Genomic DNA, 24,104 nt, shown 5'->3' with positions numbered 1-24,104 from the left:
CATTTCATAAAGATGCATGGTTAATAGGGCAAGGGGCAATACAAGTTTCTTTTAGGAGAAATTCTATCTGGATCTAAGGAAAAATTCTCCCTTTACATCCACAAGAGTGGAATAGGCTGCCCTAAGTAGTGAATTAATCTTCTTTCCTGTGAAGTTAAAGTTGACATGACCCAGCCCAGGGGAACAAAACCTAATTTCAACAGAAATTTACACCAGATGATCTCTAGAACTTCTGTTGGACCGAGACTCTTCTACAATTCCATAAGTATTTTTTACTGAATTAATATATTCAGTAATGAATAATGCTATGTTTTAGATTGATAGCTGTATATATGGTGAATTTTTTATCTATTGAACTTTAGTTTTTAAGATGATGGCAGTTTTTGGGAGGGAGGAGAGAGTGGTGTTGATTGGTTTGCTATGTTTCTTTTGTTTTTCACTTGAATGAGAAGGTTTTTTCTACCAGAAGTCTTTCACTGCTCTGCCTCCTCCCACAAATGTGTGAAACAAGGTCCAATAAGTGTTTATCTTCTGTTGAATATGTAAAATTTATTTAGTGTCTTAAGTATTTTGCTATAAGCAAGGCCTATAAGCAGGCTTTTTATTTTTTTAAGTTAAAACGAAATTTTAAGATTGTGTTGATAACCTGTTACAAATTTTAAACAGCTCTTGAGTTTTAAATGTCCCTTGAGGAGCATGGCTACCAGAACCAGAGAGTCTCTCTACTAGTGGTTCCACTAACATACAGGAAGCACTTTCTCCTTTCTCTGTCCATGTGTTCATATATGTGAACAGCTTATGTGTCCCACGGTTGAATTGACTTCCTTAGTAATGGAATGAGGAAAATGGGGAAATGAAGTTTAGATATTAATGAAGTTGGGAAAACTATGAACTATTTTTACAATCAAAGTTTTCTATTTTATGTCTGCATAATGTTTTTATAGGTAGCGTTTAGCTGGTTATTTTAACCTCTACCATTGTAAAACAGAGCCGTAGCCATTTCTGTTCAGTTCTGTTGGATACATGTCTGTCTTTGAGCCAGTTTGTTTCTGATGCATGTTTTCCTGGTAGCAAGGTGTCTGTGCTAAAGTCTGAAGGAGAGCAGATATACCTTAATACTTATACTGTTGCAAGACTAAACTTACCTCTGGATTTACGTCTTCTAGGGGGTCAAAGGTAAAGCCAGCCTGCCAAACTTCTTGGACCATATCATTGCTTCTGTGGTGGAAAATAAGAAGACGTCTGATGCCGCAAAACGAGCTAGTAATTTAGCTGACACACAGAAGGAGGTGAAGGAAATGGTAATGGGATTAAATGTGCTGGATCCACACACTTCCCACTCTTGGCTGTGTGATGGTAGACTTCTTTGCCTTCATGATCCCAGCAATAAAAACAACTGGAAGATCTTCAGGGAATGCTGGAAACAAGGCCAGGTGGGTGATAAGTATCCAACCCTTATTGCTTGTTAGTGTCCTGAAATTGCAGTCTGTACATTGGTAAAAACAGTCTCTTCAAACTTTGGCTCCTGAGTGAATATGGTGAATGAATATTTCAACTGTAGCTTTATAAAGAGGGGACACAGCAGCCCTGTTCACTTTATGCTATATTTATTTGGGTCCATGTCCTCTTGCATGTTGAGCTTTTCTCAGCTTACCATCATGAGAGTGTTTGCTGTGACAGCCCTTTTAGTTGTAGTGTGCTTTGGGCTGAACGTCCTCTGCTCTACTACAGCCCAGTAGAGAATCCACTCTGATTTCCTGAGTGCACCTTAGCATCTACTCCACACTCCATGCTTTATAGCCTTAGGGAAAGATGCATTTTCTTCCAGCTACAGTGTGTACAAGAGTGAAAATTCTGCATGCAATAATCTACTGAATTTTGGATGTACTTGATAGAGTGTCTCACCCTGAGCCCTACAGCCAGTGGGAACCCAAGTATTGTTGTGAACTCAGCAACTCATGCATGGAACACTCTCGTGGATTGTCTGAGGTGCCATCAAGCAGTTAGGCCTTCAGACAACAGACTATACCTTAGACCTGCTCTCAGCACAGCCACTTTTTCAGATGTCAGTCTGTAGTGCTGCAGCTTAGACTTCTCTAGAGGGACAGTAAGATCAGCCTGGTCTGACAACCTGAATCTTAAAAAATGGATGAGTAATTGCTGCTGCAAAGAAGTGTACCCACAGCTCTAACGGAGGATAATGGCCATTGCCATTCAAACTGTATTTTTGGCACTTGGTTCTGCAGCTGCCTCTGACACAGTTACCCTCACTAGCTACTCAGAATTGAGGCCATTAGTGCTAGACCATTAGGTCCATCATCATCTTTTCTGGAGAAGTGCTTTTTGTCGGATAGTTTATGTTACAGTGCTAATGCGCTTGGCAGTAATATTCCATGCTGATTTGTGGTTTTTCACAAGACACTGAGGTGTGGCGGAGGAACAGGCTGCATATACCTCTTTTGGCACTCAGAGTCGACTCCTGACAGTAGAGTACTTTTCATTTACATGTAGTCCCATGGAACTGCACATTCTCTGGGTTGCCTGGGCACAAGCACAGCTAGCACATAGCTGTGAGAACTGCAAAGATGGTTGTTGTGCCACAGGCCTTATTTCTGTTCATGATTCGTCTGGCCAGCTCCTAATAGTTGGAGGAAGGTACTGTGCAGCACACCCTTGCTTGTCTGACTAGAAACTTCACTGCCAGCTTCTGACTAAGTGCAGTTGCTTTCCTGTCCTGACTTTTTTGGGGTACATAGCAATCTCTTTTTTTAAAAAATTATTTTGTTTTTCATCCTGTTATATTTTTCTGATTTATGAGAGATTTCTGATCATTCTTTTGCAGTGCTGTGGTGTCCATCATCTTTTCTTTGCTAAGAGCTTCTTAGTTTCTGGTTAGCATACTTTGATAATTTTCTCAACACTTTCTGTTGGGAAATACTACTGCCTCTCCTAGGAGGATCTTAAACATCTTGGGAATGCCTACAAAAAATGTGCTTATCAGTTTCTTTGCCAATGAGACTGGTTAGTCACCATGTGCAACATGCTGCTTGTGACCGTGGGGTTCTTGACTGGCGATGAGTCTTGAGGGACTGCTTAGGGAGTCTAGAGATGTGATTATGAATCTTGTGTCTGTAGCTTGCAGAGTGCAGCACCATCCAAGTTGGTGTACACCCTGAGACTCTGGCTGCAATTGCCATGCTCGTGTACCTGTACCATAGCAGGTACTTTGTCACCTGCTATTTTAGCCTTTGCCACAAGGTATGCTATTGATGCTTCTGGATCATTTTAGCATTCAGAGGACCCCTTAAATAGGAACAGACTGGGAAAGTTCTTTGCTCATTCAGCAATCCTCAAGGTGGTGTTGCAGTCATTGGCGTTTCCTGTTGAAATGAGAAAAGAAATTGAACAACCTCCCTTGTTCCTACATAAGAGAGAGCATGTGACCCAGACAGGTGTTACTGTCTCAACAAGGGTATTTTAAAAATAATTTTTTCAAGCAGAGACTCTCTGAAGAAACCGTTCTCTGTCACTGTACTTCCTTGGCTTACATCCTCCTGTACATCCCAGCTGCACCTTTAAAAGTGAAGTGAAAGAACATTAATTCTACCACTATTTCCTAAATCCCCTTCCTGTTTTGTGTTTTGGGAAAAGTTACTTGGAAAAAAACCCTTAGCCACCCTCCCCAGCACAATAACACTGTACACTAGATCTGTGCCATATGAAGATGTTGGATATGATGGCATCCGAAATTGTTAAAAGAGAAAGTTCTTTTCCCTTAATGCTTAGATAATAATGGCACCCTTTCAGTGTCACTCAAAAAGAGCAACATTTTTTGAGTCCTTCATCTTAGAAATTGTCAGAAACTAGTTAAACTTTGTCTTGTCCCACAATTCACTGAGGCCGTAAGAGTAATTCTTGAAGTTGTTTTTAAAGAGCATTTTTTTCTCCTGAAAATGGTTTTTGCTCATCTGGGTATACTGTTAGGATCCTCATAGCAACCTGGTATTTTCTGACTTTTTCTGATTTTCTATGTTAGGATTTCTCTTTTTTGAGACACTGAAAATATGATACGGTACTGGAGCTTTTTGTTTTGATTTGGGTTTTTTTGTTATTTTTATCTCCCTGTAGTTTGAGAGCAGATTTGGCAGGAGATGTCTACCACGCAAGTCCACTGTCATTTTATCTTGGAGCCCTATCTGTGTTATTCACTAAAGGGAATAATTTTTTCTTCCATTGCAAATTTGCTGCTTAATAGCCAGAAGGGTTCTACTAAGTTAAGCAATTTGGTTGTTTTGGGGTTTCTTTTAATTGCTGTTTACAAGTGGTCAGGTGAATGCAGCAGGGATCAAAACGTCATTATTTTTTCGCACTGAAGACAGCTGGTTTAGCTATCAGCTTAAAGTCTACCAGGCAATGCTTTCTACACACCATGTGAAAGGTACTGTAGAAAGTTATTTTACTCATAGGTGATCCCTAGTGTTTGTTGTAGAATATGCTTAAACTTTTTAATTGCCCTAATGTTACCATTTTTGCTGGGATGAGAGTATATTCAGATTTGAGATTGCTGTATTTGGTTTGTTATCTTAGGGAGGTTTGCTGCTCGTCAGGATGTCACATTTGGGACATAGTGGAAAGACTACCAAAGCTTATCTGTCCCTCAAACATGTGCCCTCTGCTGCTTTTCCATATTGGCACTTAGAGTACTACTGGGGAGACCGGGAGAGTATCAAAAGTGGCTGGATGGCTCTGGAAGTGTTAATCAAGGCCGTGGAGCCCTCATGGTTTTCTTACTCCTGCCAGTGAAGGGTAGGGGAGTGGACAGATCCTGCATGTCAACTATTGTTTGCACAGCCAGTTTTAACCAAGAGGGTTTTGTGATCATGGGAACCTCTTTGAGGATTGAGGGTTGTGTGGAAGAGATAGGATCCATCTAAGCAAAAAAAAAAAAAAAAAAAAAAAAGATCTTGCCAACAGGCTGGCTAACCTTATGAGAAAAGCTATAAGCAGGAACAAGGGATGGAGAGTATGACCAGTGATATCAAGGAAGGAATTGATTGATTTGGCAAGCAAGCAGTGTGAGGTGATGTGAACAGGGATAATCCTGTACTCAAGAAACAAAGGATGAAAGATGTCCGCCTCAAGTATATGCATGTAAGTAAGGATCTGTGTGCATCACAGCATTGTGAAGAAAGTTCTCACGCTGTTTCTGGGAAATTAACATGACTAGATGTCTTTCTGAAGTACCTGTACCCTAATGCATGCAGCACATTGAACAAAGAGGAGGAATTAGTGTGCAGTAGTACAGCCGTGATCTCATTGGTATGACAAAGTGGTGAGATAGCTCATGCAGCTGTAGTATGGGAAGGAATAGGTAGAGGCTATTCAGGAAGGACAACACAGGAATGACAAGCCAGGAACGTAAGCAGGGAGCATTGCTGTTTTTGTGAGGAAGAACTTAGAATGCTTGAAGTTGTGTAGGAACTGATGATGAGCCATCCAAGAACTTAGGGGCCAGGATTATTGATCAGCAATTATGGACAACATTATGGCAAGTATCTGCTACAGACCAGCTGACCATAAAAATGTGATAAGGCCTTAAAAAACTGGAGGAAGCCCTGTGTTCACATTTCCTGGGCCTCATGGGACCACCCTGATACCTGCTGGAGGAACAACACAACAGGTCACAAGCAGTCCTGAAGTTTTCTGAAGTGCGTTCATTCTCAGAACATTAATGTCAATGTTCTGAGACAGCTGCTGGGGAAGGGCACTTGTTCTGGACCTTGTGCTTTCACACAAGGAAGATGTGGAGATATGGGGCACCTTTGCCTGCAGTGACTATTAGATGATGGCATTCAGATCAAGATTCTGAGAGGAAGGAGCAAAACAAAAAATCATGATCACAAATTTGGGCTTTGGGAGAGCAGGCTTTTGCCTTTTCAGATACTTGCTTGGAAGAATCCCATGGGGATATGGTCATGAAGAGAAAAGGAGCTCAGGAATACTGGTTGAATCATGCTTAACCTGCCTTGTAGCCTTCTGTGATGATATGACTGGCTTGGTACATGAAAGGAAAGTAGTGGACGTTTTTTGTCTTAATTTTTATTAAAGGTTTTTTACACTGTCATAATATCATCAAAGTGACTTGGTAAGTGAACAGTATGATGGACTTAAAACTGACTGAAATGCCATGTGTGAGAGCACTATCACTAGTGGTATATCGTCAGTCACTTCTGCAGTGAGTAGTACTTATAGTGTCATTAGTGGCCTAGATGGGGTAGAGTTCATACACCCTTAGCAAGTTCACAGGCAATACAAAACTAGGAGGAATGACTGATACAGCAGATGAGTTCTGCTGCTAATCAGAGGGTCTGAACAGGCTGGAGAATTGGACCGAGAAGAATCTAGTGATGTTCAGCAGGGAAAAATGTAATGTCCTGTACATCAAGGAAGAATAACATCCTACAGCAGCTGCTGAGAAGCAACCATTTGGAAGGTAGCTTTGCCTGGAAGAATCTTGGGGTCCCACTGGGCAAGGGAGTGACTGTGAGCCAAGAAAGTATCCTCACTAAAAAGAGGGTTGTCTGCAAGTCAAAGGAAGTGATGGTTCCTCTTACTGTGTTCAGTCCTGGGCTCCCCAATGCGAAGGAGGAGAGGGGGAACCCCAGTGAAGGGTCACAAAGATGATGAAGGGACTAGAGCATCACTTAGCTGAAGAGAGGCTGAACAAGTTAGGACTGTTCAGCCTAGAGAAAAAGAGGCTCAGGAGAGTGTGGGGAGGAAATCTTAAGAGGGAGCCAGGCTCTTCTTGTCAGTGCCCACTGACAGGAGAAGTGGGAGTGGGTACAGAAAGTTCAGCCTCAATACAAGAAAATACTCTTTTTTGATGTGAGGGTAGTCTACATGTTTCTGTGGGTTTTTTTTTTTCATTCCCCTAGTCTCCTGAAATTCACAGGAGTAAAGTAAACAACCCCTTTTTGTTTTCTTAAATCTCACTCATCTGAAGTTGAGGTTTCATTGCTGCCTTCTAGAACTTAATGGCTGTGTTGTATTGTATTTGAAAACCAAGGCCATTCCCATTATCCCCAGACTTGGGATTTTTACATTCATTTCTGGATGTAAAAATAGTTGTCCTCACTTAGGGATTAAAATCAAAACTAGGCCTTTTAGAGGCTATTGGACAATACAAAAGAAGCAGCAGTTAGTTACTGGAGTGTGTTTAAGCAGCATAACTTTGAAGTTGCTTGTATATAGCTCTGTCGGTATCTTTGCCTAGCACACTGATATTTCATCTAGGGTCATGTGTGCTTCTCAGGGTTGTGCGGAGCTCTTCATGTGAATAAACCAGGACCCACCATCACTATACATTGTTAATGTATAGGGCACAGCTTGGAATTAATTCAAACTTGAATAGCCATGGGAACTGCCATTTGAACATAGGTAGCAGTTACAAAAGTAAAGCTTTTTGGGTGGGAATAGTTAATGTGCAAGTTCACTTTATACCCTCTTCATTTTCTCTCAAGTTTGGTAACTCTCTTTTGAGATGGCAGGGTGAGAGGAACTGAGAAAGTTTTGGCAGTGTTGGGAGGTTTGTCTGGTATAACTTTTCCAATTGTCAGTTTAGCAAATGCTTTGAGGTTAATTCAATTAATTAATTAATTAAAGCATTTTAAATGCTTTTATGGGGAGAAGCCACTGAAATAGCTGTTTGGAATGCATGTACATCATTAGCTTAAGCATCTTAAAAACCCTTTTGCTAGTGAGCAGCCTTTTTTCCACTACTTGGTTTTGTCCTACAGAGTTAATGTTGATCTGTGATTATACATAAATAACAAGTGAAATAGTTAAACAATTCATATTATAATACTAAAATTTCACATGAGAAGGCTTTACTACAAATGCCGTTTCTAGTGGTAGTTGCATGTGTGCCTAAGAAAAAGGTCAGGTGGTGGGATTCTACACCTACTCTACTGCCACAGGTGGATTGACCCTGTCTGGCTGCCAGACCCCTCTACCCAGCTGCTTTCTCACTCCCCCTTCTCAACATAATATGAGAAGAAAATCAGGTGAAGAAGTTTCTGGGTCAAGATAAAGCCAGGGAGGTCCCTTAGGGATTGCTCTCATGGGCAAAAGAGGTTTAATTTGTGATAAAGGAGTTGAATTTATTGCAAATTAAAAATAGAGTAGGCTGGAAGAGAAGACAAATCAGTAAACACCTTACCTCTCCCCACCCACTTCAACTTTTTCCTAAAGACTCAACTTTACTCTCTTATCTCTGACTATTCTACCTCCTTCCTGCAGGGGGGATGATGGGGGTTGTGGTCAGTTCACAACACAGTGTCTGCTGCCCTTTCGTCCTCACACTTTCCTGCTGCTTCCTCTGTGTGGAGTTCCTCTCACAGGATAGTGTCCTTCACAAATGGCTCTAACATGAGTTGTCTCCACGGGCTGCTCCAGTGTGGGTCCCCAGTGGGTAGTTTTTGCCAGAAAGTTTGCTTATAAGTGGGATTCTCCCTACGGCTTCTGCCAGAACCTACTGCAGCATGGGCTCTCCAGCAAATATCCCTCCAGCAAATATCCCTCTGCTGCAGTGGATCCTCTGTAGACTGCAGGTGGATCTCTGCTTCACCGTGGTCCTCTACAGGTTGCAGGGGACAGCCTGCCTCACCATGCTCTTCAATGGGCTGCGAGCACCTCCTCCATCACTGACCTTGGTGTATGCAGAGCTGTTTCTCTCCCTCCCTCCTGCCTGCCATCCGTGTGTTGTGTGTCCCTCTGTCTCTCTCTCTCCCTTTCTCTCTCTCTCACACACACACAGGCACGCATGCGTCAGCTGTGGAGAACTTTTTACCCTTTCTCATTATTACAGAGAAAGCTACCAGCATCAGTTGTGGGTTCAGCTTTTGCCAGTGATGGGTCTGTTGAGCCCGGTGGAACCATCTGTGTCCACCATGGGGCAGCTCCCAGCCTCCTCTGACAGAGCTTATACCTGCTGCCAACACCTTGCCATGGAGACCTAATGCACTTGCCTCGGCAAGTCTAATCCAACGCCACTTCTAAGGCAACATGGCATGGAACTGAAGTTTGCTTTGACTCTGGTTATTTGCTTGATGCACAAAAGCCAGACATGATGAAAACAGATTTGTGGTGTCTTTTATATGGTGGTAGCAGGAGTCTTGGCTCTCTTAAGAAAGTTTGGCTGCATATATAAGATAATTGGTTATGGTGGAGTAAGCATTCATCTTTGTATTCTCAGCCCGTGCTGGTATCTGGTGTCCATAAGAAGTTGAAGTCAGAACTTTGGAAACCAGAAGCTTTCAGCCTGGAATTTGGAGATCAAGATGTAGATTTGGTGAACTGCAGGAACTGTGCCATAATTTCAGACGTGAAAGTGCGTGACTTCTGGGATGGCTTTGAGATAATATCTAGTAAGTAATATTTATGGCTGACTAGTTTAACTGAGCAGTCTGTTTTGTTATCTTCAACTCTTAATTTTCCACCTATTTTCCTAAAAAATAAATGAAGAAAAAATCTGAATACCTATCAGTCTCATCCAAAGAAGCCATTGCTCCTTATATGTAGCACATCCTGGAAAATGCTTTATTGGAGATTAGGGCAGGACTGTCCAAGAGAACTGTCTGTACTGCAGTGTGTTGGTGTGTATAACTTTCATGTGTCAAACTTTCATGGGAAACTGCCTGTTTGTTTGTTTGTTTTAACTTTTCCCAGTGAAATTAATCCTCAGTTACCATTTTTAAGAAAGTAAGTAATGTGTCTACCTTTGCTCTCCTTTCAACCTCAGTTTTTATTGTAAAACTAAAGGGAACCTGCTCTCCTAAAACAGATGGAGACTTTCGATATGAAAATTTGGATTTGGTGGAATACATCAGTCGAGTAAATCTGACATACAAATGCAAATTTATATCTATTATGAATAGCAATGCTATATGTGTGCCTCACATGATAACACATTATTTAATGCTCAAGGTCTTTGAGAAAACCTTCTGTCAAGTGTGGATGGGGAAACTAACCAACTAAAATTTCTGAGGACAATATAGGTCAGGTTAAAGAGCTTCTGACAAGCTGAGTGCTCCATTTTAGATTGTATATACCTAGATCTGAGTGGTCTTATGGTTACAGGTGTAAGTTCATTGCAGTATTGCTGATTTTCGAGTTGTGTATAAAATGTTTTCTGTATTTATTGCTGTGTGGATATTGCAGAAATGGTGAAGTGTTGGATGACTTAATGGAATGTTCATTCAACAGTCAACAAAATTATAGATTTGCAGACCAAGAATATTCCTTTCCTAGTAATTTTCCAATCAATAAGCTCCCTGCTTTTGACTTGTTTTTTTATATGGTTAGTACAGAGTGTTGTATTTTGTACTGTTAAATTTCATACTGGTTTTGTTATTAATCAGAATAAATGGCCTTGGAGGATATAATGGTGTGGTCTTTGTGTATTAACAGTAACTGGGAAAGTTCACAAACTCTTTACTTTTGTGCTGGGGTGATGAATGAAAATAGTGAATTTGTATGGGTCAAGTTATCTTTGAGAAATGTTACTTGCAGTTTGTCTCCAGACAGATATGCTTCTTTCAGCAAAATCACCTTTGGCTTTTCTTTTAGACAAAGCCTTTACCACACTGTACATGAGAAATATTAATTACCTACGTTGGAAAACCTTATCACTCATGATAGTTTCTTTTAAATACATTTTATTTAGAGTTTCTTCAGCCATGTTCAGTCCCCAGTATAGAGGAATATTATTTGCTGCTAGTCCAGATATTTCATATTCTAATTCTTATGAAAACTGATGGTATATTACCTAATGTCTCTGACTTCTCTGCATTACATGAATTCTAAATTTTTTAAATATGTGGCTGGCTCCCACCCTCACATTAAGTTATCAAGGAGATGTAGAACAGCCACTGACTTTGGAGGTGTTATTGAGATTGTTCTATATGATACTTTAATTAATTTCAATCTTTTGCTGTTTCTTTTAATATTTTTGGGCTCAAAGTGGACTTTTGTTTTGATCCTTCTTACACCTGCTTTTCTTTGCTGGTATTTTCTGGGGTTTGTCCAGTCTCATGTAATTTGTCAGATCTGTATATTATCATCCAAGTAGTTCTTCACTCTGTCCTTTCTGAATAGCCTCCCTACAAACTGCTTCTTCTTTAGATCAAAGATCCTTCACGAATTCAAAATCTTGAATATGGGAAGTTGTGAAACATATTGAAATTCAAGTCCTTGAGCTTTTCAGTTCGCTCACTGAAAAATCTGTAGCTTATCAAAGTTTATCTTCAAATCAGTCACTTTTGTCACTACATATCTGCGGTTCTTAATTCCTTTTAATTTCAATAAAATATTTTTTTATATTGCAAACTCAGGCTGTCTTCTGTAGCCTGATGATATGTAACACAGGTGTGATTCACAGATCTCCAAGTCCTAATTTCTTACATATGCTTTCTTTACCGATGCTGTCAGGAGCTCTGCTAGATCAGTTTGGCTGACAATTCTCAGTAAGGTAGGAAGCAGTGAAGGGTGTTACTCTCTGGGGAAACGGGGATGCTAAATTCTTAAGACTGCTGTACACCTAGTTTTTTAATTGGTGGCTTCATGTAGAGTTGTGAAAAATCTGGTAGAAGAAGGAGCTATGGTTTTCTCTAAATGTTACAGTGAGTTCTCTGCTACTTGCGTACCACTTCCAGAGAGTCTCTCTTAGCCCTAAGATCTGAGGTAGAACAGCAGTTATGGTCAGTACTGTCAGAGCGTACATCCACTGTTGCATACGTAATGCCATCTTTCTGTGCTGCTCGTTTTCTGTTTCCAGTCAGGACTTGTGTAAAACTCCTAAAGTAAAGAACAAATGTTTGGTTTTGGCACTCTGCTAATTTGAGTTCCTCCAGCAAATAAGAATTAAAGAAACCTAAAGGCTATCTTCCTTTGTGACCACCTGCTCTTTAGCTTTTTTGAATGTAGTGTACGATGGTTTCTTGCTTTACACTGAAGTTAGGACTGATTTCAGAACAAGAACCAATAACTTTAATTTTATAGAAGTACCACTTCTCTTGAAATTAATGATAACCTCCTATAAACTTTGGTAAAAGGAGAAGGAAGAATGTTTTGGAAAGGCTTTTGAAGCTGAATAAAAACTATTCTGAGACTTAGCAGCTGTGCAAGATCTGTCAAACTTCTGCTGTCAGTGATTATATCTGTGCATGTATACTTATATAGTTGTTAAACTGTTGTTTATCATACTATGATATTGCTTGGAAGCCCAAAACAAAACCAGGATCCATTTTGCTGTGCATTGTGAGAGGTACAAAAACCCTTGCAGCTTTAAAAAGGTAGTGGGCTGTGGTAAAAAGATACTGCAATGAAGAAATCTTAATTTGTTTCTTGCAGAACGGCTCAGGTCAGATGATGGTCAGCCAATGGTACTAAAGTTAAAGGATTGGCCTCCAGGGGAGGACTTCAGAGATATGATGCCTACAAGGTAAGTAACCTTTAGTATCAGTGCTGACAGGATGGCTGTAGGTGCTACAGGAGGACAACCTGCCTTTGTCTGTCTTTATTCTCTAGGTTTGAGGACTTGATGGAAAATCTTCCTCTTCCTGAATATACCAAGAGAGATGGCAGACTGAATTTGGCTTCTAGGCTGCCAAGCTACTTTGTCCGTCCTGACTTGGGTCCTAAAATGTACAATGCATATGGTATGTGAGTATAGGTCTGCAGATACTGGTTTTTGTGACTCTTTATTACACTGAGGGCAAATACAAGGCTGTGGCATTACACAAGGCTGTGGCTGTGGCAAAACACAGTGCTTATCCTAGAGCCTGCTGTTTCTTCTTTTTCATTTAGTCCTGCAAAACTATTCTTACATTAGCTCTCTCTGTCAGATGTGCCCTTTTCTGCCTTGTGTATCCAAGAGATGTACATACAGTAAGTTAGGTTTGCAAACAATTATTGATACATATAACAGGCATAATACCAATACAGGGTTCAAGGAAAAGTTAGTATGTTTTTGAGAGCAACTGAAGTATTTAAGAGGAAAATTACTCACCTTCTGGGGACTTTGACCTGTTTCTGGTCCGTTATGATAGGTACTGTTCAGTGAGTTGAGTTCCTAACTTCAGAAGCTTGTATTTTAAACAGAAAATAGATAAATACGATGGTAATCCTGAAAACTCTTGTGGGCGTACTGTTACTGTTTGCTGATACAAAGATTTTTTTTTTTTTTTATATATTTTGGTTCCATGCCATGTTCCTTGCTAGAGATGGTTAAGCAGAGGTAGAAAGAGAGGGTGCTTTTGAAAGGCCAGAGGAAAAAAAAGGGAACATGTTAATAAGAAGGTCAAAGAGTTAAGAAGCAAACATTTGAAATCTTTCTCCATTACTTACAGTCACTTGAGAGAGACATAAGTTCCTTCAATGTGCAAAGGTACAAGCACTTGAGTCTGCAGGTGTTTCTCCTTACTGAATTGTAATCTGAATTGTTAATGATGAGTTGATCTCTAACTGCTGTGAATTCAGCTGGTCATGGATTTTGCAGCTAGTATGAGAAAATAAAAAACGGCTGGAGGCTTATACTTCTAACAGACCATTGACTTGCTGCACACAGTAGGATGCTAATGCCATTTAAAGCAGTTCTCTCTTGCCTCCAAGCATAGGAAGACTTGCTTTGTGCTTTTGATAGCTAAGTTCTCTAGTACAGGCTGTATAAAAGACTCTCAAAGAGAAAATTGTAAAGTACAAGTTACGGCTTTGGTGTTAAAATGCTTGTTTTCTCATGACTTGGGTAAGGTTTGCTTCTGTTTTCCTGTAAAATAAAAATACTAGTTATCAGTAAACTTTTTACTTACGCTACACGTGACATGAATATACCTGTTTCAGTTGCTCTTTGACTTTGGTTTCTGCTCTCATTGCCATACAAAGTTAGCTGTTTAAACAGGTTTTTCAGCTAGGTCATTTCTATAAGAGATTAGTCACAGAATTTTATTTTATTTTGCACTCTGTTATAGGCTTAATTACTGCAGAAGACAGACGAGTTGGTACCACAAACCTGCACTTGGATGTGTCTGATGCTGTTAACGTCATGGTGTATGTTGGGATTCCCATTGGGGAAGGGAGCCATGATGATGGTAATGCTTAAGGAAAGCTGTTTTCTGTACACTAAAAATCAATTGTGTTTGTAAAAAGAGTATCTTTTATTGTTTAAGCTTGCCATTTCTATGATACATAATTCAAATATACAAGACAGTTTGCAACATTTGCAGCACATAATTAAAAGTGCAGTAATGCTTCATTAGTTTCCAACTGTGGGAGCAGCAGAGTTTTGTACCTAGAAATTAGGTACATTCCTGAAGAAAAGAGAAGAAAGAGTAGCTTACTCCCCTTTCTTCTCCTTGTGTTTAAATAATTGTAACTTAGTTTAAATTCAAGACTAAGCTTTGTGAACAGAGCTTTTTTAGCTGTCAATTGACACATTCACTGAATTCTGTTAAAATGAAGCTTGATGGGCTTAGGAAGGGCACTATATGATCAGTTGCAGTGTGACTGAATTTAGTAGCTCAAAATGCTCCTTCCTCTTCTCTGTGTCAAAACATGAGCAGTTCTTACATGGATTCCCCTTTCAGAGGTTCTGAAAACAATTGATGAGGGAGATGCTGATGATGTAACAAAGCAGCGAATCCATGAAGGAAGAGAGAAACCTGGAGCATTGTGGCACATCTATGCTGCCAAGGATGCTGAAAAGATACGGGAACTTCTCCGGAAGGTATGCTAGTTGCAAAGAAAGCTTAAGCTTACAGGGTTCCTTGACCAGCTTGCTTATAGCAGCTGAATGATTCAAATTGCTATCAACATCAAGTGTGTAGGTATTGCACTTCTGTCTTTGAGGGCACTGATAGTTACTATGTTCACAGGTTTGCAGCCTGGCCTGGAATCTTCATACTAATGCATGTTGCTGTTTAAGACCTAAATGACCTTGATGAAAATCATGTTCTACCTTGAAATAGTTTGTTAAATTTTTAGATACAGACCATTTTGTGAGCCAGCAATATCAAGGTGCTGTGTCATGGTTTCCTTCCACCCCATATCTTGGCCCTAGGTTGGAGAAGAACAAGGCCAAGAAAATCCTCCAGATCATGACCCCATTCATGACCAAAGCTGGTACTTGGACCAGACCTTACGTAAGAGACTATATGATGAGTATGGTGTGCAAGGCTGGGCAATAGTGCAGTTCCTTGGTGATGCCGTGTTCATTCCTGCAGGTGCTCCCCATCAGGTAACTATACCAACTATAGGCTATATTGACAGATAGAATTGAATTGGAGGCACAACAGCTGCAGTTTTAAAATAACTGGTAATTAATATTGCACACTTAAGGTTTCTTTTTCTACACATGCAGTTCTTACATTACTAAAAATCTGAATAATGTGTACATAACTGATGAAATTACAGGGGGAAAAAAACTGGGATGAATGGAGGGAAAGCATTTCTGTGTAGTGAAACTTCAGCCAAGGAAACCAAATTCAAAGGTTAAGAGAACTTGCTTTAGGGAACACTAATATATATGGGAGAACAGGAAACCTGTTAGATGTCGTGTATTTTTTTCTCATTTTACTATTAGATACAACTCTGTCAGTTTCTGCTTTCGATAAGTAAATGTAGCAGACCCCAAATATTGGGGGGAGGGGATGTCTGGGGGTTTGGTCTTTGTTGTTGATGTTTCTTTTGGGTGTTGGGGTTTTATTTGTTTTGTTTTGTATGGTTTTTATTGTCTTTATATATCAGTCATTTGGTATGGATTTTTAGGTCCATAATTTGTACAGCTGCATTAAAGTGGCAGAAGATTTTGTATCTCCCGAACACGTGAAGCACTGCTTCCGTCTGACCCAGGAGTTCAGGCATCTGTCTAATACTCATACAAACCATGAGGATAAACTGCAGGTAACCTTTTTATGTCAGTAAACATTAAATACATCCTGTGTTTGGCCAGCTTACTTCAGTACTAGAAATGTATCTCTAAGGAAAGAGTAACAACTTCCCACAAATCTGGAGGTTCTCATTTGATAGGTATGTTACTTAAAATAAAGTACTTCTGTCTACAGTATTATGTAAACAAAAATTAGTAATAGACTTTTGCATTTCCAGAGAACTTTCCCCCATTAGATTAATGCACGCATTGGTGTTAATAAGCTTTTGAATGGCTGAATCCTAATGACAGCAGAGCAGACCAGAAGAAAAAAAAAACTTAAAAAGGAAAGAGAAGTGCTTTGTTTTGAAGAGAGATGGTTTTTTTGACCAAGTACTCTTGTATTTGTTTCTTTATTGCCTAAAGGAAAACTCCTCTGAAAGCGAATGGCTTAATTAAGTCAGGGATATGGTTTAGTGATGGACTTGACATTGTTAGGTGTGTGGTTGGATTGGATGATCTTAAAGGTCTTATCCAACATATGTTAGTCCTAAAATTAAATGTGATTTGGTTTGAGGAACCATGACTGCTTCAGCTAATAATTATGCACAGAACATAATAGATACACAAGGACACTGGATGTAAGATAGTAAGTTGTACGGAGAGAAGACCATAGGATATTGTGTTGGATTTTGTCTAATGCTTCTGAAGCAACGTTAGTAACTGCTCTGTTTGCAGATTTTGTTGTCAGCATTTTTTGTGTATCAGTAATTACATGTATGTGAAAGGAAGGAGGGTGGAGATCTGAAGAATGATTTTCCTCATCAAAGTACAGTATATGGTCACTCTCCAGAATGTCACCCAAGGATGTCAGAATCTACATTGTTAATTTTCTCATACCAATTCAGTGAAAGTTTGCTATAAATTTCTATGTGAATTTTCATGGGATTATAAAGGAAAGCAGAAGTATTATCAACTCTCATTCTGGCATCTAACACTGTGCCTCTTCAGCTGTGATGATACAAATGCAGAAATGTTTCTGTAAATTAAGAGGTTGCAAATGAATAATGCTTATTATTAAAAAAAAACCCCAAGAAAAGTGCAAGTCAGTAACCCTGTGAAAAGAAATACTGGTTTTATTTGTCTCCATCTTTTTTTAAAAATACTTTGTCATTTTTAATGTATATTTTTATATAAACCTCTGCCTATATTTTCATATATTAAAATACACAGAGACAATAACAGTTGCATAAATTATACCAAAAATGAGGTCACATGTACATCAGGAAAAGATGATGGTGCTTGCCAGTTAGTTGAGCAAGTGCAATTGAGCTACTCACTTAGGAGGTTGAAACTGTTCTGTTTAGCACCTGGAAACAGAATTCATATAAACTTAGATCAGAAAAAAATCAGAAACTAGACAGAACTTTGATTCTTAAATAGGTAACTGTGAAAAAGATAGCAGTGAGTACTAGTGGATTTCTCATCATGGGCTTGTCTTTCTGCAAGATTCACAAATTTGAAGTATTTCTAGCCACCATGCAAAGACAACAAGATGATTTGTTGCGTCATATTAGTTTTCATAGGATTAAACCATATAATTTTCTTGCAGCTTTTAGATTTGATTCATGTGAGTCACTGACTTCGATCACAATGACTTCTTCAAAATAAACAAATATATCTATATATATGTATGTGTGTATATATATATATATATATAATGACTTCGTACTGCACTTCCTCCTAGCTCTCACAGGAGAAGGAATTATCTTAAAACAACACAAGTAAATATATGTTGCTGGGTGACCAGAAAATGAGTTAATAAATCAGTGCAAGTGTCTAAGATACTTGTCATCTGTGACAGTTAAAATTTGTGCTGTTGGTATTCTGAAGCAAAATAGTATGTATTTCATGTATACTGGCCAACTATTACAAATTCAGCTGTCAAAGCTGATTGCATAGCTATGTAAGACTCTGCTTGTTAGTCTGTAGAAGTTAATTTTTCTTTTTTCCTGTTGCAGGTGAAGAACATTATCTACCATGCAGTGAAAGATGCTGTTGGCACACTGAAAGCTCATGAATCTAAACTAGCTAGATCGTAGGAATTGCTAATTCCAAATGCCCTGTCAAGTAGGCCTATTGCTCACGGTATATACAGGGACTGCACACGACTGCCTCTGCAGGAGCAAAAGCTTCTCACTGGGAGCTGGTGTGGTCAGTATTACACTCTTCAGCCACTGTTTTCTACGCTGCCTCAACACCGAAGGTCTAATGGAAGGTCGCACTCTTAAATGCAGAATTCCAGATTCTAAAAGGTGCCATATCCCTTTCCTGTGGCCTTCGCAAATTGAGAGAACATGGAAACCACTTGGTGTTCCTGCATACTACGATCAAAAATGGTAGAAAGAGTGTGGATGGTTTTTTTCCCTCATGCCTACTTAGTCTCCACCAAGTTAGACAGAACGTGCTGGAGGTGGGTTGTCCTACTGCAGACTTGGTTGGTAACTGCTGAAAGAATGTGACCAACAGTAGCCCAACTGCAGAAATTCAAACAAACTCCCTGTGTGAGATACTGGCCAAGGGAAAGGATAAAGCTATTCTCTGCACTCCCATTCTTCTAGCTGTTTCTCTATACACTGTAGAGTTGCAGAACTAAAGGGAGAACCCACTGTTTTTTCCCCAGGGAGACTCCAGAAATAAAGAGAATTGTGTATTTAGTGAAAAAATAGGTTTGTAGTGAAACAGTTAATATTTCATGAAAGTAGATATTTTTAGTATTTTTGAAGTACCACAATTGTTCCTGGATTTTCAAGGAAAGGTGTATTACATTTAGTCTTCCTTTCAATAAAATCAAGAAGTGATTTTTAAAAAGCAGTCCAAAATAGCACAAAAACAGCCAAAGGAGAATTGAATAGAAATTGACATCCCACCTCCCTTGCCCATATTACCTCACCTATTGTCCCCCCTCTCTCTGCGCCACCCTGCTTCCTCAGAATGAAAAGTAAAAAGGAGTATAAACTCTGTTCTCACAAGGAGATGTTGTACATCTCTCCCTGCACTGGTGACTGCAGGCAATATTCACCCAATACCAGTGCTACCTGAAAACATCTATAAAACATATATCCTTTCCAAAGTGAAGGAAAAGTTAACTTTTGGTGTCAACTTTGTCCAGAACTATTTTAAGTAAAATGTTCCTGCTTGATAGAACTGTATTCAGAATTTACTAATGTCAGCATTGATGCAATGGATTTCATTGTCCAGGTACATGGGGAAATGTATTGACCTTATCTCCAGCTGTACTGTAGTGCCACTTGCAGGCCTGTTAATATGTTCACGGTTATTTCATTTTTTAAAAAATAAAAGTCATTTACTGTAACAGCCTGGGCAGTTTTTTTCATACCTGTACGCTGATCTTCCTGCCTTGAGGTTGTCTCAGCCTCTGCCTCTGGCAGTGTAGGCTGCCTGCTAATTTTGACCTGCTGTGCTTGGCCAGAAGGCTTATGTGGTTTAGCGTGGCATCCCAAGTATGTACTGGGAGCACACCAAGCTGCCTGCTAATTATTGATTCTTCAAGGTAGTTTGGGTAGAGGATTTGTCTTGTCATAAAAAACATCTCGTGTACTGTGCTTCCCGTCTCTATCTTCCCAGCAGGTCCAGAGATGCTCTCTCCACTGGAGCTGTGGATGGGGTGGTAAAAGTTCTGTGGTTTCTGACATTGGAGTTTGTGATGGCAGCAGCAGTTCTGTTCACTGACATGTGGCATTCTAGCAGCTTCTCAGTTTGGTTGTTAGGTGCAAAGTCCAGTCACAGGCTTTTGCTGCCTCATACCCTTGCAGCTATCCTGTGAATGTGGGCTAATTTATCTGCTGGAGATAAAAAGGGTTATTCCAGACACATGAATCCTTCAGCTTCACTGTATTCTGTTGCGTACAATTTCTTGTGCACATCTCTTGTACTCTGTGCATACGGATTAATTATAGCTGAGATGTTTCCCTCATTTCTGAATGTGTGTGTATAAGCATTAGAATTGGATAAAGATCAAAAAGGTAGAGACTTGGCTATATCTTAGTACAGTAGCATGAGTAATTTTGAATCCAGTGATCTACAATAAGGGTTTTGCGTCTCATTCTAAACCTTGGTTTAGTTTGAGTCTATCAAGTACTGCTTCTGTCTCTTGAATTTTCTTTTTTACTAATCATGGAGTACAATCAACCTTAAGTAATATTCAGCCAAAATCAGAGGGATTACTAAAATTAAGAAATACCATAGAATCATAAAATGGCCTACGTTGGAAGAGATCTCAAAGATCATCAGATTGTTCTGACGTATCATAGAGAGATTATACCACAAGTAGCCAGCCAAAGTGGTTATAAAATTGACTTAAGATATAAAATCAGTAGTTTTTATCACAGTATTTTCTAGATCAAGATTTTAAGGGGCAGCTGGTATTTTACATAGAATGTAAGCAGAATAAAGCAGACATCATAAAAGTGTAGGGATTTTAGCAGAGGGAGAATAAAAATTTGAGTTACATGACAATATAGTTTGCTGCAGTCATCACACTTATTCTATCTAATTCTCTCTTGCCATTACTAAATGGAGGGGCATGAGACAGTGGGCAGCACCATTTTTTAATATGGGCTTTAAACTCTGATATCTTTTAGCCAATGTCCTCTGTAACTACAGAGAAGATGAAGCAAGAATTCAGGAATATATAGCTGTTGGCCTGACCTAGTGAATTTAGATTGCATTCACAATACTGAAAGTTGGTGTATACTCAACCGTGTAAAGGTGTAATGTCCCCATAATGTCCCCAGCCTGAAGATTTCACTTCTTTTCAACCAAAAGCCTCCCTTTCCTTGATAATGAATAAAAATGTAGCAGCATGCAACGTTTAATTTTACAAAACCTAAATCTTTATTCTGATGCAACTGTACCAGGCAACATAAATATAGGAAAAAAATAAGTACCTAACACATCTGAAGTTATGTTCCATGTGTTGTTTCTGTGAAAGATTCTTGGACAGCCTTTTGTAAAACCTGAACATGTGGAATCAGAATTGGAGCAGCGATGTTCGATGCTAAGCAGTAACTGGAATTTACCTACAATCCAAATAAGATAAAAGTTATGAGGCCTGAATATTATTTAAAACTATTGCTCCCCTGTATGTATAATTTCCTTTCTTCCTCACTCCTGACAGCCCTTTGATAGCTCAGATAGCTCTGAGCTTCTACAGTTGAGGTATTGGTTGAGGTATATGACACACTAGTGATTTATTCATGTATCAACCACACCTTGTAAGCATTGATTCAGTGGAAAATGATTGTGAAACTACACAGCATGTGAGTGAAGCATAGCATAGAAGAAGATGTTGACAGTGCATCTTTCCAGTTCTGGGTACAGTAATGAATCTTATCTTCTGATTGTCAACTTCAGTGTTTCCCCAAACTTACCCCAATAGCTGGTATGCATGCCAATGCCTGCTTGTGTGTACTATCTTGCAGTGCATCTCAGAATCTAAAATCAGCCCACAGCTTCTTTCCTCTTAATTGGCAGTGTCTTAAAGATTCCTGTTCTCAACTTTTGAAAAAGAGCTGCATGTTCCCACCATGTATTTGAAAAACAACAAGGCAGAAATCATCTTACTTTTCTCTCCTATGTCCCTCACTCCCCTGCCTTGCAGGGGAGCTTTTTATTTATCTCTGCCTTTATATAGTCTAATAGGAAAATGGTAATATAAGTTTCAAGAGCTGGATACAACAAAATACAGCTGTTTCCTCTAGGAAGGTATCTTCTAAAAGAACAGCTTTCAGTCGCAAAGCAAAACTGTTAAAGAAATGTTCTCAGAACAATTTCCAGCTGTCATGTCCACGGTGTCATTTTTGTCTGTCAGCTTGCACTTTTTCTGTTTTCTCTACTTCTTTCAACTTTTGATACTCTTCCACTACAATCTGCACTTTTATGCTTCAGGGAGGGTTCCCATTGTGTTCTTCGACTTCACCTGTATTCCTAAGACCCATATTTAGTCTGCTAAACTTTTCCAGAGGGAATCCTATATTCTTGAGCCGTGATGAATTGCTGTTTCTTCATTACTGCAGCTTCTGCCTGAACCTCAGCTTCAGCAGGATCTCTGAATCTGACCTGGCATTTTTCTTAATGTAGCTTTGCTTAAGCTGCTTTATTCGAGGAACAGCTTATTTGATTTCCATGCTTTGTTGTTTAGCCATAGCAGATTGATAGATATTTGGTGACCTATTTGGACTATTTGTAGAACGCAAGTTTATCATGAGTTGTTTCAGGAGTAACACAGCTGCAGAAAAACCCCATACAGCCTTAATTTGAAAAAAGTGATGAATTGCTTTCCTGGTTAGGTCTTATTTACACAGACTTATACAATATTACTAATAATAAAAAGAATACTACTAATATTTTTATTTGCACTTAACCTGCAGCTGACTTTTATTGCAAAAATAGCCCTTAAACTACCAGTAATTTCTTCTTCTGGAAGGTCAGTTAATTAATTAATCTTTCATTTTTATTTATGATATGGGAAAAAATGAACAACTTATTGCTAAATGTAAATTGCCGGCTTAAAATATCTTTTCTGAAGTTGTTCTAAAGCGTAACATCCTACTAAACAGTGAGCTGGCACTACATTTACAACACCACCTTCTCTAATGATGTTGAGATTCTGTTGTTCTTACCACCATTTGTGTCTAACGCACTGTAGATTTTCATAATGCCCCATGGCACATTAAATAGCTTAAAACACTAATGCATATTTTATTTAGGTGTAACTTACCCATGCTGCAGTTATCTAGCGCTCTCACACAATCATATGTGTTACTCACCAGATCTCTGCATTTTCCCTCTTCTGTTTGCGTCTTCCACTCATCCAAGCATGAACAAATTACTCAAGTAACTGACCTGTTGCTGTGTTGGTCACCAGTAGGAAACAGATGCAGTTAGAAATGTAGTCATTTTGTTGAAGGTTTTGCTTGTTATTTGGATGTGTGAAAGCAGATTCCTTTTATCCTATTAGCAAGTGAGTTATGCCATCAGTGGTGTAAATTGTGGAGTGCCTTATGCAATCATTTTGTGGCCATTCATATCCAAAAGCAGACTGTGATAAAATGTTCTTTGTTGCTGTCTGTAGAGACATTTGTGTTTTCATCTCTTGCATGTAATGGGAAGTTGCCAATGTTTTGTATTTGTCTCTTTGCTCATTATACTGAATTTCATGCATTCATGAGAAATTTTTTCCCAAACAGCTCTTTGTTTTTGTTATGACTCTTTCCTTGGTCTCATTTCTTTTCATAAAGGCTCTTCAGCAACCATCGGTAACTAATGAGACTTTGCCGTAGTGCCTTCCGTCCATTTTTGTTTTGTTTTGTTTGGCTGGTTGGGTTTTTTTGTGAGATTTTTTTTGGAGAGGGGTTTTGGATTTGAGTTTTTTGGTTTTTAGTGGTGGGGTTTCTTTGTGGGGGTTTTTGTTTGTTCGTGTGTTGGTGTTTTGTTTGTTTTTGTTTTGTTTTTTGTTAGCTGAAGAACCATGACAGATTTCTAGTGATTTTTTTTCCATTAAAAACCAACTTATGTAATAGCTATCTCAGCGTGATTCAGAGATCTGTGTACAGGGCCTAATCAATCCATGACTGTAATATACATACAGGCGCCCAGGGACCCAGTAATGAACTCTGGCATTGACTGAGGAGGAAGATTCTTTTAACAGTATTCATTGGTGAGCTGTTAAAATACAACAGTTTCCGGTACTCCAGTATGCTTAAGAATACACATTTATATCCATTTCCCATCCCGCACTAAGAATAATATTCCAACACATACACTGTTCAGCCTCGTTTGTGTAGTTAGCAAAAGAATCCTTGACCTCTCAGTTTACGAGAAAGAGTATCTGGCAACACTGAAATTACCTGGAAACTACAAGTAACAGCCTTTATTCTTCTGGTTTGATAACGTAAACGTCAGTATTGGCTAGCTGAGTTTTGTTTTGCATCCCGTTTTTGGGCGAAACTCGGAGCCGTGGAACTCTGAAACGCTCTTACACGTAAGTACCCTGTTTGCAGCATGTAATAGCTGTTGTCTTGATTTCCCTGGAGGAGGCAACTGCAAGGAAGATGGCTTCTTCTGCTGTCTCTCTTACTCTGTCCTCCCAAGTGCTCGTGAT

The 24,104-nt window shown here is 39.3% G+C and overlaps 1 protein-coding gene and 1 long non-coding RNA gene across 7 annotated transcripts in view; one reads left to right on the top strand and one right to left on the bottom strand.

Moving 5' to 3' along the window:
• KDM3B (lysine demethylase 3B) overlaps window positions 1-19,295 on the top strand; it is a 48,136-nt gene extending 28,841 nt beyond the window's left edge. For 2 of the 3 annotated variants that reach the window (XM_074552418.1, XM_074552420.1), the window contains exons 16-24: window positions 1,167-1,433; window positions 9,254-9,425; window positions 12,409-12,499; window positions 12,586-12,716; window positions 14,025-14,144; window positions 14,616-14,779; window positions 15,113-15,289; window positions 15,820-15,954; window positions 17,941-19,295. In XM_074552418.1, coding sequence (XP_074408519.1) covers window positions 1,167-1,433; window positions 9,254-9,425; window positions 12,409-12,499; window positions 12,586-12,716; window positions 14,025-14,144; window positions 14,616-14,779; window positions 15,113-15,289; window positions 15,820-15,954; window positions 17,941-18,021 — 1,338 coding nt within the window. In that variant the 3' untranslated portion in view covers window positions 18,022-19,295. The remainder of the gene's footprint in view (window positions 1-1,166; window positions 1,434-9,253; window positions 9,426-12,408; window positions 12,500-12,585; window positions 12,717-14,024; window positions 14,145-14,615; window positions 14,780-15,112; window positions 15,290-15,819; window positions 15,955-17,940) is intronic. The other variant, XM_005493074.4, reaches the window with a different exon arrangement.
• On the bottom strand, window positions 13,264-24,039 carry LOC141730967 (uncharacterized). 4 transcript variants are annotated; one of them, XR_012582826.1, is made up of 3 exons: window positions 20,890-24,039; window positions 19,320-19,785; window positions 13,264-17,289 (listed from the first exon to the last, which is right to left on the bottom strand). It is a non-coding gene; the product is annotated as an uncharacterized LOC141730967 (long non-coding RNA). The 4 variants fall into 4 exon arrangements; XR_012582824.1 differs by lacking the exon at window positions 13,264-17,289 and having other exon boundaries at window positions 18,607-19,785; window positions 20,890-21,021; window positions 22,771-23,922; XR_012582823.1 differs by lacking the exon at window positions 13,264-17,289 and having other exon boundaries at window positions 18,607-19,785; window positions 20,890-23,922.
• Window positions 24,040-24,104: the final 65 nt, after the last annotated feature.

The sequence above is a fragment of the Zonotrichia albicollis genome, chromosome 15 (assembly GCF_047830755.1).
Source record: "Zonotrichia albicollis isolate bZonAlb1 chromosome 15, bZonAlb1.hap1, whole genome shotgun sequence".
In the NCBI taxonomy this organism is placed as follows: domain Eukaryota; kingdom Metazoa; phylum Chordata; class Aves; order Passeriformes; family Passerellidae; genus Zonotrichia; species Zonotrichia albicollis.
This window is presented reverse-complemented; position numbering and strand designations above follow the sequence as displayed.